The sequence below is a fragment of the Lates calcarifer genome, linkage group LG6 (assembly GCF_001640805.2).
Source record: "Lates calcarifer isolate ASB-BC8 linkage group LG6, TLL_Latcal_v3, whole genome shotgun sequence".
NCBI lineage: Eukaryota > Metazoa > Chordata > Actinopteri > Centropomidae > Lates > Lates calcarifer.
In genome coordinates, this window is record NC_066838.1 from 17,331,006 (window position 1) to 17,344,263 (window position 13,258).

At 41.6% G+C, this 13,258-nt stretch overlaps 1 protein-coding gene across 1 annotated transcript in view; it reads right to left on the reverse strand.

Annotated features, from left to right (window-relative positions):
* LOC108889511 (dedicator of cytokinesis protein 3) overlaps nt 1-11,315 on the reverse strand; it is a 48,506-nt gene extending 37,191 nt beyond the window's left edge. Inside the window, exons 1-4 of the mRNA XM_018686010.2 lie at nt 10,324-11,315; nt 3,634-3,717; nt 2,488-2,528; nt 561-616 (exon numbers count right to left, since the gene is read on the reverse strand). Of these exons, the coding sequence (XP_018541526.1) occupies nt 561-616; nt 2,488-2,528; nt 3,634-3,717; nt 10,324-10,360 (218 nt within the window). The 5' untranslated portion in view covers nt 10,361-11,315. The remainder of the gene's footprint in view (nt 1-560; nt 617-2,487; nt 2,529-3,633; nt 3,718-10,323) is intronic.
* Between the last annotated feature and the right edge of the window lie 1,943 nt (nt 11,316-13,258).

Here is a 13,258-nt window from a genome sequence, read left to right on the forward strand (position 1 = left end):
CACAACACAACACACTTAGCAGAAGCTAAGGCCAGTAATTCTTTCTTTCATTTATGAAGCCCTTCAATTAATTTAGTGTTTGTTGCCTGAATGATTGATAAGCTTTGTTTTCTGTACATGGGCTTTTAGCTTGCTTAAAGTGCTCTTAACCACTTGGACTCAAGTGGTTAAGGACTCAGCTGAGCTCAACAGAATATAATGCACCAGCGTCCTGTAATTTTACCACTTGTGGCTGCAGAGGGCACTGCTGTCACAACAGTTACATAGTGTTGCTTTAAAAACTCAGCTAATCTGCTTCATCAGGACTGTGTGGGTGTGCTTTGCATTAAATTTGATTGACAGTGCTGGTAACATAATAAAAAACACCCAACAACTGTCCAACATTTTGATTCAAATGTGGTTAAATTCTAATTGGTGCACAGCAATACATGACATCATCCTTTTCCAATGAGCCCCACCCACTTCACAGTCATTTAATAAAAAGTTGGAAAGTGCATCTGTAATGCTGATGTTGTCCAAGCTCCTATTTAAAAAAAAAAAAAACACTTCATACAACTCACCCTCTGTTGGTCACTGTGGATTTCTTCAAGTGGACATAGCTGACTGGGAAAATACCCTGTGGAGAGAAGGAGGAGCAGAGATGTTAGTGAGTGTGACAGGATTACATTTTTAATTCTCCTGCAATACGTAACCAAAATGTATGGTATTGTGTTGCGTTTGTATTATTAGGTAGTCTGACATAAAACATGTTGAGCATTTTACATTTCTGCTGGCGACACATTATACGTTCAGGGAAGTGCAAGACAACACTTTCTTTATATATACTTTGACAATGTCTGCTTTGCTGTGTGCTAAAATTTTCTGCCATGAAATGGGGAAAAAAAAGAAAGATGTGAGCTCATACTGTTTGCAAACACCACAGAGTCGAGAGGCAGAGCAGTGTGCAGGAGCCCCATTGTGGCCTGGCTTAGCAAGGGAAGGGCATGAGAGACTGAGTGGTGCCAACTGCCACCCTTGCAGTTCATCTTTCTTATTCTAATCTGCCAGATGTGAGGAATTGGCCACAGCGAACACAACTAATTCTCCCTGCACTGAGAGAGTATGGGGGCGAACGAATGTGGGCAGCGGAGTACATAACAAAATGGAGGGGTGTTAGTAAGAACTGTAAATAGCTGATGAGAGTAGAGAAGGACAGCATGTAGCCACTAACACCTACATTTACCAGGACTGGACAGCTTTTGTGCTTTCTTTAAAACATTTCAGCAGCATCATATAACACTTCAGCTCCTGACATTTCAGTTTAAAGCAGAGTAGACATACAAGATAGCAAAAATTACCTGCTGCTCTCATGTTTCTAATAATATATCTGGTATTTGTGGTTCTGATTATACTACTGTTTGTTCTGTGGATATGCAGACTTTAACTTTGTATAGTGAATTTTCATATGGCTTTGCTACAGGTAATCACAGATGAAGTCTGTCATTAACATTCTTTACCAAACAATCAATCCTATGGGAGGAATATATGTTAGTCATATTTAATAACCACTTAATGCAGTGCAGAGTATTGATCTCTGTCACTAGTGATGGTGTTGTATTGTTTGGAGTTCCTACCGAGCACTGTGCAGAGAATTTATCACAACACTGCATGAACAAATTCTGAGCTGAATCCCTCCATCCCGCCTTCCATTTGAACCTTCTTCATGCTTCCATCAAAGACCCATCACAACAAGTGTGTGTGCTGCATCTGTCCTGTCGCAGTCAGACTTTTTTTTTTTTTTTTTTTTTTTTTTTGGTGTTATGGATTGGAACTGAACTGCCATTTTATAGTTTAAAAAAAGCTTGTTTTGGTATAATGGCTTTTTTCCGATTACTAATTGCACCATCTGCTGGCAGAAAAGAAGACAAAATTTGGATTTCTTTGCAGATTCTACACAGGAAATAAGGAGTGGTGGGTCCATGATGCTGCAGTGATCTGTAAAGTGCCATACCACAATTTAAAAGAATATGATACAGTCTCATACCAAGGTGTGCGCATGTGATGTGTACAGTTTTCTTGTCATTATATGTGCTGTTTGTTTGTTTTTTGACAATGGCATTACATTTAGTGCTTCTCTGCTATGAAGTAAAAACAATTTGGCTAAAACAGTGTTTTTATGAAAGCACCTCTGGAAATACAGGTCAGGAGAGTTCTATTTTTGTCGAATCAAAGCTCTATTCAATAAGTTAATCACTCATTAAGGTCTTTGTTGTCTAGACAAAGTTATTTCTGGGATGCACATCTCTCACATCACATTATCATTCACAAAACTGGCATTTGAGAAAACCTTGACGTGGAGATCGCATTGTTTTGCAGGGCAACTGGTTTTACAGATGTGTTGGTGTCACTTGACTTCACTCTGAATTCATTTGAATACAGAATACTGTATGTAGCCTGTAAAAACCAACATAATGTCAAAACAGTAAAAGTGCATGGTGTTATAATTACCTTGATAGACGGCTTCTTGGTGGAAAAGCCTCTGTACCAACCTAAAGAAAGATGAGAGCACATCAGAAAACCTTACTACATCATAATGAAACACATTGTTGTATACAACAACAAGACTGTATACAGTCTGTACAATTACACCATTTTGCTGTGACATATGGTAATATGGCACAAACAGTTTGAAGGTGAAGTGTGCTAGCCTAGGTTTTTTTTTTTTTGCCTGTCGAATTGAGCAATAAAAGCAAACACTTTAACTGGTACTGTGGAAAATTCATGGCCTCTTCATTTACTGCCCATGAAGTTGCTTAGTTTAGTAACCAACAACAAAGTTTTTATCAGCGAGCAGTTGGCTAGGCTACAACAGAAACCAGTCTGATGAATAGAAACAACTGTAGTGGCTCTCTGGACACCACCCGTAGGACTGGAAAAAATGTTTACATTAAAACTAATTTTAGAATTTTGAAATGTAAAGCTGGTATTGTTTTTCATCAAAGTCATCAAAGTGCAGTTTGTTCTGCGGTGACACCATTGGTTTGTCTTGTAACCGTGCCACCAAGCTAAGACAACAGGTCTGTAGCCAATACTTTAGAAATACTGAGGTCATGTCTTCCAAACCACCCAAAACATATAAAAGACACTGCCTAAAATATTTTTTCTTATTTCATTTAGTTCACTTCAACCATATTTTTATTGGGAAATCAACAACTAAACAGAACCAACCAGCGATATCTGTAAAATGTGTCTCAGTTTCCACTATAATTAGTACCAGATTACATTGTTCTCAACGATAAATTTGGGAATTATTTGCAAACTTTATGGAGCTGTAAAATACAGTGTTAATTTTTTATTTCTCCACATGAAGGTCTAAATGCTGCTTCAAAGCCCTGTCCATCCAGGAATAAAATTCTGGTGAAGAAATACACAGATCCTATCCTTTATTTATCTACTTGGCCTAAAAGTAGTCTAATTTACATACCGGGTCTTACAAGACAAGTTTCCAAAAAACAAAATACACAACACTAGTGTCCACTTTAACTACCTGATATCTTCCTGCAGTGTAGACCTGCTAATCAAACATAGTAAATGTGCCTCTGTTTACTACAAGCATTCATTTCCACAGAAGATAGGAGATCTGACTGCTTTTACCTTCACTCTTCTCCAGAATCTGTACAGTTTCCCCAATCTCCAGGACCAGGGCCTGACATATTGCTGACCGGAAGTTGCAGATCACTGTGCAGAGGAAGAGAAAATAAAATCAGAGACAACAGTGATGAAGAAATGTTTAACCTTATAGAAGTTTTATATACTGTAAGTGCTGACTGTCGACAGAAATTACATTACAGATCTGTTTCATCCATGTGACCTCTGATTAAGCAGGGTGCATTCCCTACACTGTGGTGTCTCCACACAGCATGTGTTTTGAGGTTGTAGCAGGGCAGTTGCTGCAGCTTTTTAATAAGCTGTTTAATGCAAACATCTAAACACACAGTGTCACACAGGAACCACTGCTTAGCGAACTGTAAACAAGCTCCCACCCTGAAGTGGGTAGTCATTTTAATAGGCAATTAATTCTTAAGCGGCCTGATTTTTGTGCAATGTTAAGTGAATTGAACTGTCTCCCAAAATAGAGCCCACACAGGCTGCTAAGTAGTATGGCTTAACGCTGCTTTATCATAAGTCGGCATTATTATAGACCTTCTATGCCACCTGCTTTTGCAGCATCATGCAGTCTTTGACCATACACAGAAACATCTTGTGACTTAAACCCTGATTAAGAACATGATTATTCCTCAGGGTATAGATGCCACATTAAAGGCCTTCACAACAGTATAGCCTCTGGAGCCTGTTTTTATCTGTGCAGCAGTGCAGCTCAATGTGTAAACGTACAGTGTAGAAGCCTCAGTAAAGACAAACTTGTTAAATAATGACAGGGCTCCACTGACAATTTTAAAAACCTACAAATGGTGGCCCTTCAAGGAGAGTTTGGTGTGAATCATTATGCTAATGAACTAGCCAGGGGACCCAGTGAGGGGGAGGAAGAGAAGGAGGGGCTTGGGCTCAGCTCCGTTGCCTGTTTGAGGGTAACGAGTGCTCAGTTCCTGTGCTCGGGTAACTATGGCAACAGATCATCTACAAACTGGAGGGCTTTCTTCACTGTAACTGCTGCGGGGATCTGGGCATTTTAAAATGGCAAGCTTATGGATGCTGCATGGCACTGGAGTTCAAGTCAAGCGTATTGGGCATGTATTAGAGGGAGAGAGATGGATAGACTTAAAGAGCCTCCTTGTCACCTTTTCCAGTCTGCCTCGGGGCCTTTTCCAGCCAGGGCTAAGTATTTCCTATTTGAGAGTCCTATTCTTTAATGGCCTCTATTTCATTTGAATTGCAAAACCTGTACTCATACCATTTGAAAACTCTTCAGTGGAGGCCACGTCAGAACAAGATGAGATTGTCATGTTCGGGAGAGAGATGGGTGCATCACACAGAGGCTCATATTTTCATAGTCCTCCCTCACAAAATCTCCAAGCTGTGTAAACACTCTTTCATTGTGCCTAAAAGCTGCAGAGCATTAGCATATCCTCAAAACAAAACCAACAAAAATTCACCTTTAAGACTTCAACATGTTGAACGTAGGATGTTGGAAGGACTGACAGGACAGGCAGTGGAAAATGCTGGCGAGGGCAAACATTTCTACTCAGCAACAGTGTATCAGCCTGTCACTCCATTCAGTTGAATTCATAGTCCACATGGCCATTATTGTGTAACCAGTAAGGGATAGGAATTATGGGGCTTGAGCACAGGAGGAGACTCCTGCTGTTCTCCACTTTCCTCTTACATCACCACACCTCCATTGGTGCACAGATGACATACATATTATGTGTGTTAATACATAATGTGACACAAACACCACCTGTATTAATTTACTCATCAACCATCAAAAACATCTGTGTTTGAAAATTTGGGCGCTGGGTGCGTAGCCTGGTTTTAAAAAGTAGTCATAAACTGAGAGCTCAGTTTGGGGCCCTCAGTTGTTGCAACTTATATTCCCCCCATTTCAACACAAAGTACAACACTTGAATTAATTTCATCAAAGCTCTGAGAAGCTACAGCTTTTACATTAGATATGTGACATTTACCGAAGTGGCAATGTTACAGCAACATGATGAGGACTGAATCATCCTTGCAAAAGCCACAAATGCAACAATATTCCAGCATAATAAATTGAGTTTAAGATAGATGGATAAACAAGGAGAACACTTTAAATGCTTTAGATTTAATAAGATAAACAGATTCATAGTAATAGAGTGGATATTTACTGTGTATTATATATTTTGCTCCCTGTTCAGATGTGTTCATCAGATATCTACCAAAAGTTTTTTACAGGCTGTAAACAGTCTTTTAAGAATCCAATTTTCTGTGTTGGCGTGAAGTGAGAACACAAGCTGGAGCTGATTTTCCCTAACAGCACTTAGTAACCACCACCACCACCAGCTCTTACAAGACAAAAGCAGTAATATCCCTGGGTTATTTTATGCAAAAAGCTGCAATATTTAAACCATCAAGTTGACCCCATCTGTGGTGTCACACTGGTCAACAATTACTGAGAATCACAGGAGGAGGTATCACTCAGTGAGTATCAAGCATCATAGTTTAAACATTAGACTCAGTGAACCGGAGATAAACTGGTGCTCAATTGTGAAATAAGTTTTAAAATCATTTAGACAGCCTGCGTGAGAATTTGTATCGCTCTTTCTCTGTTGTGCCTTTATTTCCTGACTGGCTGTTCTTCACCAGCAGTGCTGCCACCCATGGTGCGTAGGAAAAAAAAAAAAAAGCTTAATATAACCAGAATGATCATGTCATGTGGGAACAGGCTCACTGTTATTTTTTAAAATAGGAAACCTATGAGTGAAATGCTAAACACCATCACCTTCCCTTGTTGATTGAATCCTGCAGCGTAAAAGGAGCTTTCATGTGGTGATTGCAGGTAAATGTGGTCATTCAGAGCTCTCCACATTGTCACAAGAGAGAGCTGTAGCACCAGGAACAGTGTGTCTATGTTGAGAGGTTGGTCTTGCATCACATTAGCAAACTGTAAAACCATTCAGAGTTTTGAATATGTTCAGGTCACTTTTGCTCTATATCTGCCACCTGAAACTGACAACAAATCCACTGATAACATATTCAGTACAGGAAAAAAATGTGGGAAGTCAGTGTAAGGTACTTTTGTTTGAATCCAACCTTTTACCTGTTTCTCTTCTCTGCCTTTCACTTTCAGACATGTGTTTTATGTGTAATAAAATGGTTCTTTTATACAACAGAGGAGGTAAGGCTAGTATCACATTTTCAGTGTACATAGGGACTGTTACATGCTGTCAGGTCTTGAAAAATGTTTTTACTAGAATGTGTAATATAGCGAAGCCTGCATGGCCAGATGACCTTGCTTTAGCATCAGTGAGAGACACATACAGTAACTGTACAATGACCCACAGGGGAGAAATATTCTGCAGAGAAAGGGGAGAGGTCTTGAAAAACCTGACAGTAAAACAGTAAACACTATTATGGCTTATAAATTATCTACTGTTCTTTCTCTTTTTTTGAGTGCTAAAGGCACCACTGTACTGAGGAACATTCTATTAAAAAGGACAGTGTGCTCATATAAACTGCAGCACTGAAGTGAACTTATTTTCTTGGGTTTCCTTAGTCCTTTTAGTTCCAGTCTCAATCATAACGGGTACAAGTGAAGCTGAGCTGCTTACTGAGTGCATCCTTAAACCATTCCAGTAATGCAATGTGAGTATGCACACCATGAAAGTCTTGCTTTCCTGGCTTGAGTAGTTCTGTCCCAGATCTAGCTAAGTTTTAAAAATTACACAACGGTCTTTGGGCTTCGCCCACTGAGTCATGTTGCTCAGCACGACTTGAATGCACACTCACTTACTCAAGACATGTAACTGCACTGAAAGTCCTGCTAACCCAGGGATTTCCACCACACTTGCAGAGGGCCATTTTACCATATCTGATGTCAAATCACTGTCACAGAAATCTACACACTCGGCCGAACTGTGGTGAAGTGTGTAGCTGTGAACTTCTCATAATAATAGCAGTGTAAACGACTATCACACATGCAATAATACGTATATTTATTGTGCTGATGTGTATGTCAGGCAAGCCACAGAAAACAACAGTACTAAAGAGCTCTGTGGTCCAGTGGCCATTATGAGTCCAATAGCTGTTCACCCAAAACGAGGCTGAGCAACATTCATTTGGAGATTTCATGAAGGCCAAAACTACTTTGGGCCACATTAATCTCTCTAATCCCGCTCTCACTTTAACATGAGCTCCATCTTTGGTTGTGTTATGGACACATTTGATCCCAGAGTTGTCGGTTTCAGATAATGCTGGCCCAGTCGGCTCAATTATTTCATGTACTGCTACAGTGGTTGTGTCTGAGCCACGTCCATGTGGCCACGGATGAAACCAGCTGATTCATTTCACTCTGTCTCATGATGGGCAGGTACTGACTTACAGTCAGAGCTCTTTCTAATAAAAGTGTAAAGAAAATTTCTCAATATTGCTGGTTAGATGAGAGAAATACATCGGTGACTCATTTGCAAATAAGAGAATGAAAAAACAGAATAAAATGATTTCAAGAACACTGGTATGAGGATTGATCAATGAATTAATGATTATAAATTTGGTAATGATCATTTATCAGTTGAAATTCCACATATTTACAACAACAAGCTCACAATTTGCTTGGATTTCGTTTTTTATTGCATAATGAGTATTTACTTTGGGCTACTTTTGACATTTCACAGACTAATTATCAATTGAGGGACAAAACAAGTAATTATAGATTAATTAGTGATTAAAATAATCATCAGTTGCAGCTCCAGAGAGGAAAGAGATGGGCAGCACAACAGTACATGCAACGCAGGGCCTTTGCTGCCACTCCACAAGTGATTTACAAACTAATATTATTTACTGCATAAACACAACCAAGAACAAAATAATGAATAGGCAGCAAGTCTAAGAAAGGCATTAACGTTTCATAAGGTGGTCTCCAACTGTTTCCTGTTTAAACGGAGCCTATTAAGATAACCCAGGAGGGGCGAAAAAACAAAGAGAAGAAAGGAAAGAAAGGCCAGGCTGGCTGCTGACACTGTTTCATATCGGCGTAATGGTAATACTGGTGAGAGACAATTTACGGGCAATGACGAAACAAGCCAAGAAAGCTAGAGAAATGTGCAAAATGGTGCCACTAATGACACAGATGAGGCAGGAGAAGGAATGATAACAGGCTTCGAGGCTGCGCTGCCAGTTAACTTAGCAGGGCCAGGCAGCGTGGGCTTCATCCACAATGATGTTGGAGAAAATATTGAACCTAGCATGTCAACACATTATCTGAGGCGGGGGGCAATCGAGTGGAGTAATTTGGGCCCGCATTTACAAGGTACAGTATGTACTGTGTAGGTACAACAGCGGCTCTGGCTTCCCCGCATTTCAGCACCAGGGACAGCGCCAGGTCCACTCCACACACCGACTGATGCGGAGGCTGCGCCGAACTGTTGCTTCATCACACATCAACTGTTGCCCCCCCCCCAAAAAAAACAAATATATTGCCATTTGCGCTTGAAAAAGAACTGCAGTGATTCCACGGTGAGCGGGGCACGAACGATTCAACTCCATGGGATTACTGTACAGCCACCAGAAGTGGCGATATCGCAGCGGATCGCGCTGAACGCTCTCGTCTCTTTACGAAACGACCATGACAAACGAATAAATGCCTCCAAACAAAGTGAACGTGTGTGGGCGTGTGTATGTAAGAGAGAGAGGGGGGGGGTTATCATGTGCGAGCCAGCATGAGTAGCCCCTGCAAGTAGCAAGCTGTAGAGCATCTGGTCATGACTCATTCCCCAGATGAAAAGCCTTCATAGTATAATCGTACGCTATAGCCACTTTGACCGTGGCGGGGGGGGGGGGGGGGGCGGCAGTCAGATTATAATGATGCTAATGAGGGTATGGTATTTCCCACCTGTGGTTATTAGACTCGTTTTGACATTTGCTTTTTTTTCCTCTCCTTCCATAAAATGCTAATCTGACAGGAAGAACTGCTGATCTTGCACTTTCACCTCTTCACCAAAGGTCAAAGTGCACACATGCGAGGAGGAAAATGTAGAGTGTGGCACAGTGCAGTCCCTGTCATTGCAGCAACAACAGCAGCAGCAGCAGAAACAGCAGCAGCAAAGGGCAGTTTTCTGTCTACAGGTAGACTCCAGTTTCACTCCAGCCTACACCTGTTGGAGGTACGCAGTCACGATGCCCCCTCGTGGTTTCAACATGAATCGCGTTTTTCCCCCCCACCCCCACCCCCACCCCCCCAGATATGCTTATGAAAAGGCTAAAAATGCTACACTGACGCATTTCTTTTTCTTAAACAAAACCCACAAAACCGAAGAGCAGCAACCTGATTTCAAGCACCGCCTGCGGCTGTGTATAGACCGCGATAGCATCTTTAAGGTGGTGGGGTTGTAGGCTGTATCATCCCACGCAATTTCCCTTTCTATGCAGTCACTGGCCGTGTATATCAGCCATTAGAAGTGTATGTGTTTTTCATTGGGGTGTAATGGCCATAATAACAAGGGTAAAAAAGAAGAAGAAGAAGAAGAAGAGGAGGAGCTGGGTAGCCGGTGCGAGATGTCGATGAACAAAATTGGGTGTTCCTCATGCACAAACTGCCATCCCAACGCTCTATTATTACAGTCAATTAAAAAAAGAAGAAGCTAGAAACCAAACGTCACACATTGACAATAAAGGAGGCAATTGACTCACCAACTCCGATTTTCTCCTCCTCTGTAGGTATCCACATATTTGGTTATTTTCCCTCCGGTAGACCAAGCCACATTATGTCGATGAGATGATGCTGCTTTAAAAAATGAGAGCTGAAGGCTACAAAATATCCTGACTGCCCATAGACACATACATACATACATACATACATACACGGGACTACATGTCTCGACCGGAATCAGTATCCTGGCGTTTTCTGTGTGTGTGTGTGCGCACGAGAGAGAGAGAGAGAGAGAGAGAGAGAGAGAGAGAGAGAGGAGGGGGGAGGTAGTGATGGTGAGAGAGAGAGAGAGAGGAAGGACCATCAAAGCCTCAATATCTCCGCTTCTATTATGTCCCCGTGTGTGTGTGTGTGTGTGTGTGTGTGTCCAGTCTGATGCAGTCTCCGTGTCCACCTAATGTAACGCGCACACATGCACGCAATCACACGGGCACGCACGCACGCACGCGGCGGTTTTCTGGTCTCCACACATACACACACAAAGGTGTTATTGCAACCGCATTTCACATGAAGCGAGATTTCTTCTCTCTCTTTTTTTTCCCTCGAAGCTTATTTATTTAATTTCTTTGTTTTTCGCTCTTCCCTCCTCCTCCCTCCCCTACAGCCAATCGCCGTTCAAGTCCAGCTGATCCACAATAGGCTGCTCAGCCGATCGTGAACGGGGCAGAATCGCTCGGTAATTAGTAGGTAATAGGTCGCGATGTCGTTCGCCGATCCCGGACTGTGGAGCCGGCGCGAGGAAACTGTGAGAAAACTGCAATGTACCGTAAGCTGCGCCATCTTCACGGTCGTCACATGACTCGTTTTGTCAACACTGAATGTGTCAAACATTTGCAAATATATGCGCCCTCTCTCTCCCTTTCTCCCTCTCTCTCAGCACGGCAGTTGCATCCATCACAAACAAACTGCATTTTTCTCCCTGTGAGGATGCTGGGCTGGCAGTTTGCCCCTTTTCCGGATTGAACGTGTCGCTCCGCGTGCTGCTGAGTTTTTTTTTTTTTTTATGACCATAAAAGTAGCATCCCGGTGTTACAGATCAGGGACAGACCATGTGGGGAAGCACCTCCTGGTTGAGTCATTTCAAAGAAACCGGTGATGCTTTGTCATAGTGCAGTCATGCTCCCACACACACACACACACACACACACACACAGATGAGATGCAACCAATTCCCTTAACGGCCGATTTCACCCTGTTGAGTTTGACTGATAAGGTTTGGCAAACTCTGGATTTCCCACAAGACATTCAGACCTCTAACAGCATTTTACTGTGTATGGTTCAATTCCTATCAAGTGGTGGGTTCAGTCCCTGGAATTTAGGGTTTTTTGTTTGTTTGTTTTGATATTTATTCAGTCAGCTGTTTTAAAGTTTATTTTATTTTCACACATGAAGGTTTAAATGCAGTTTCAAAGCCTCCACCCTGCTGAGAACAAAATTCTGGTGGGGCAGAAGTAAGGAGCTATTTATTTACTTACTTATTAATCTTATGATGGCCTAAAAAAATCAAATTTAAATATATTGAGACAAAAAAAAACTAATCTGCATTTTAAAATGCCCATATATGTTTTGCTTTAAAATAATTTTAAACAATAAATTGCCCACAGGATATTAAAACCATAACAGTGAGAAAAATACACGGCATGACTTTAGTGCTCTCAGATTTCACTAACTCAGAGGAAACAGTTAATCAGATTGGTTTGGATTGTAATGACGTAAATGTGATGCAGTGAGTTTAGTTGAGACATTAACACAAAGCACCAATGTGTGGATTTATGGTGCACCATTTTTTTTTTTTTTATTATTATGAAGTGAGTCACTGCCGGTAAAATAGTCCGTGGAGTATAACTGATGAACACTATGCACATTACTCAGCAGTGACGCTTTACGCTGGTGGAGTTAACAGTCTACACAAATCCACCAATATGGCCTTCTACTTACTCCAATACGGCTGAGTGGCACAAGAGTATGGCACAGAACATACTCAGCCAAATCAGCCTGATACTTGTGGACATTTCAGGAACACTGTTGATGTTTTACCTTGAAAGTGTTCCTCTGTCCGAGCTGTCTCGCCCAGACCTTGATTTGCTGTGGGAAGACAACACACGTTTAAGAGCTGGTGCGTTAAACCAGATTAATATACAGTGCTCATCCCCAAAACCTTTCTCATACACCCATTGCTCGATGCACGTCTGGTCATTTCAGTGCATTAAGCTGTCTCGTCCTTAAGATGAGGCAGTCATGACTAGAAAAAAAAAAAAAAAAACAGAGTGATTTGGTGAATATTGAGCGTCCAGTGAGTTTGATGTAGTGTGGGAGGGAGGGCAGTATTCAGGAGGGTAATTTCTCTCCATCATAGCGACGCTGTGACTGACTCCCATCTGTCTATTACTTCAAGTGGAACACTGTGGGCGGTGTTCCAATCACATACATAAAGCAAGAGGCGGCGTGGGGGGGGGGGCGTTTTATAAGCTAAATATGCATCCCAGCTAATAAACATTTCACAAAAATAAAATACAACTAATTATAAGCATCCATCATGCACACAGAGAAAGTGACATTACTGCATGGAAATGGTTAAAACTTAAGCAGGAAGGATAAAGGATTTTTAAAATGCCTCATGCACTTCTCATTTTTTGTAACAATAGTTTACTTTATTAGTGCTGTGGCTACATTTAGCTCTTGCTCTGATGCAGCAGCAGCACTGTGAGGATGAGACACTGGTCCACTGCAAACAGGGATTGCCTAATACAGTGAGAGCTGCTATGTGTTTCAACACTCCCAAAGCCAGGAGACAATAGGAGCCAGCCGAGCAGGTAATAAGAAGCATGTCGTACCATCTCATCCATCACCTGCCATCACACGAACACACACATCCTTATTTCTTTACACTCCCCGGGACAATACGTTTCATGCACT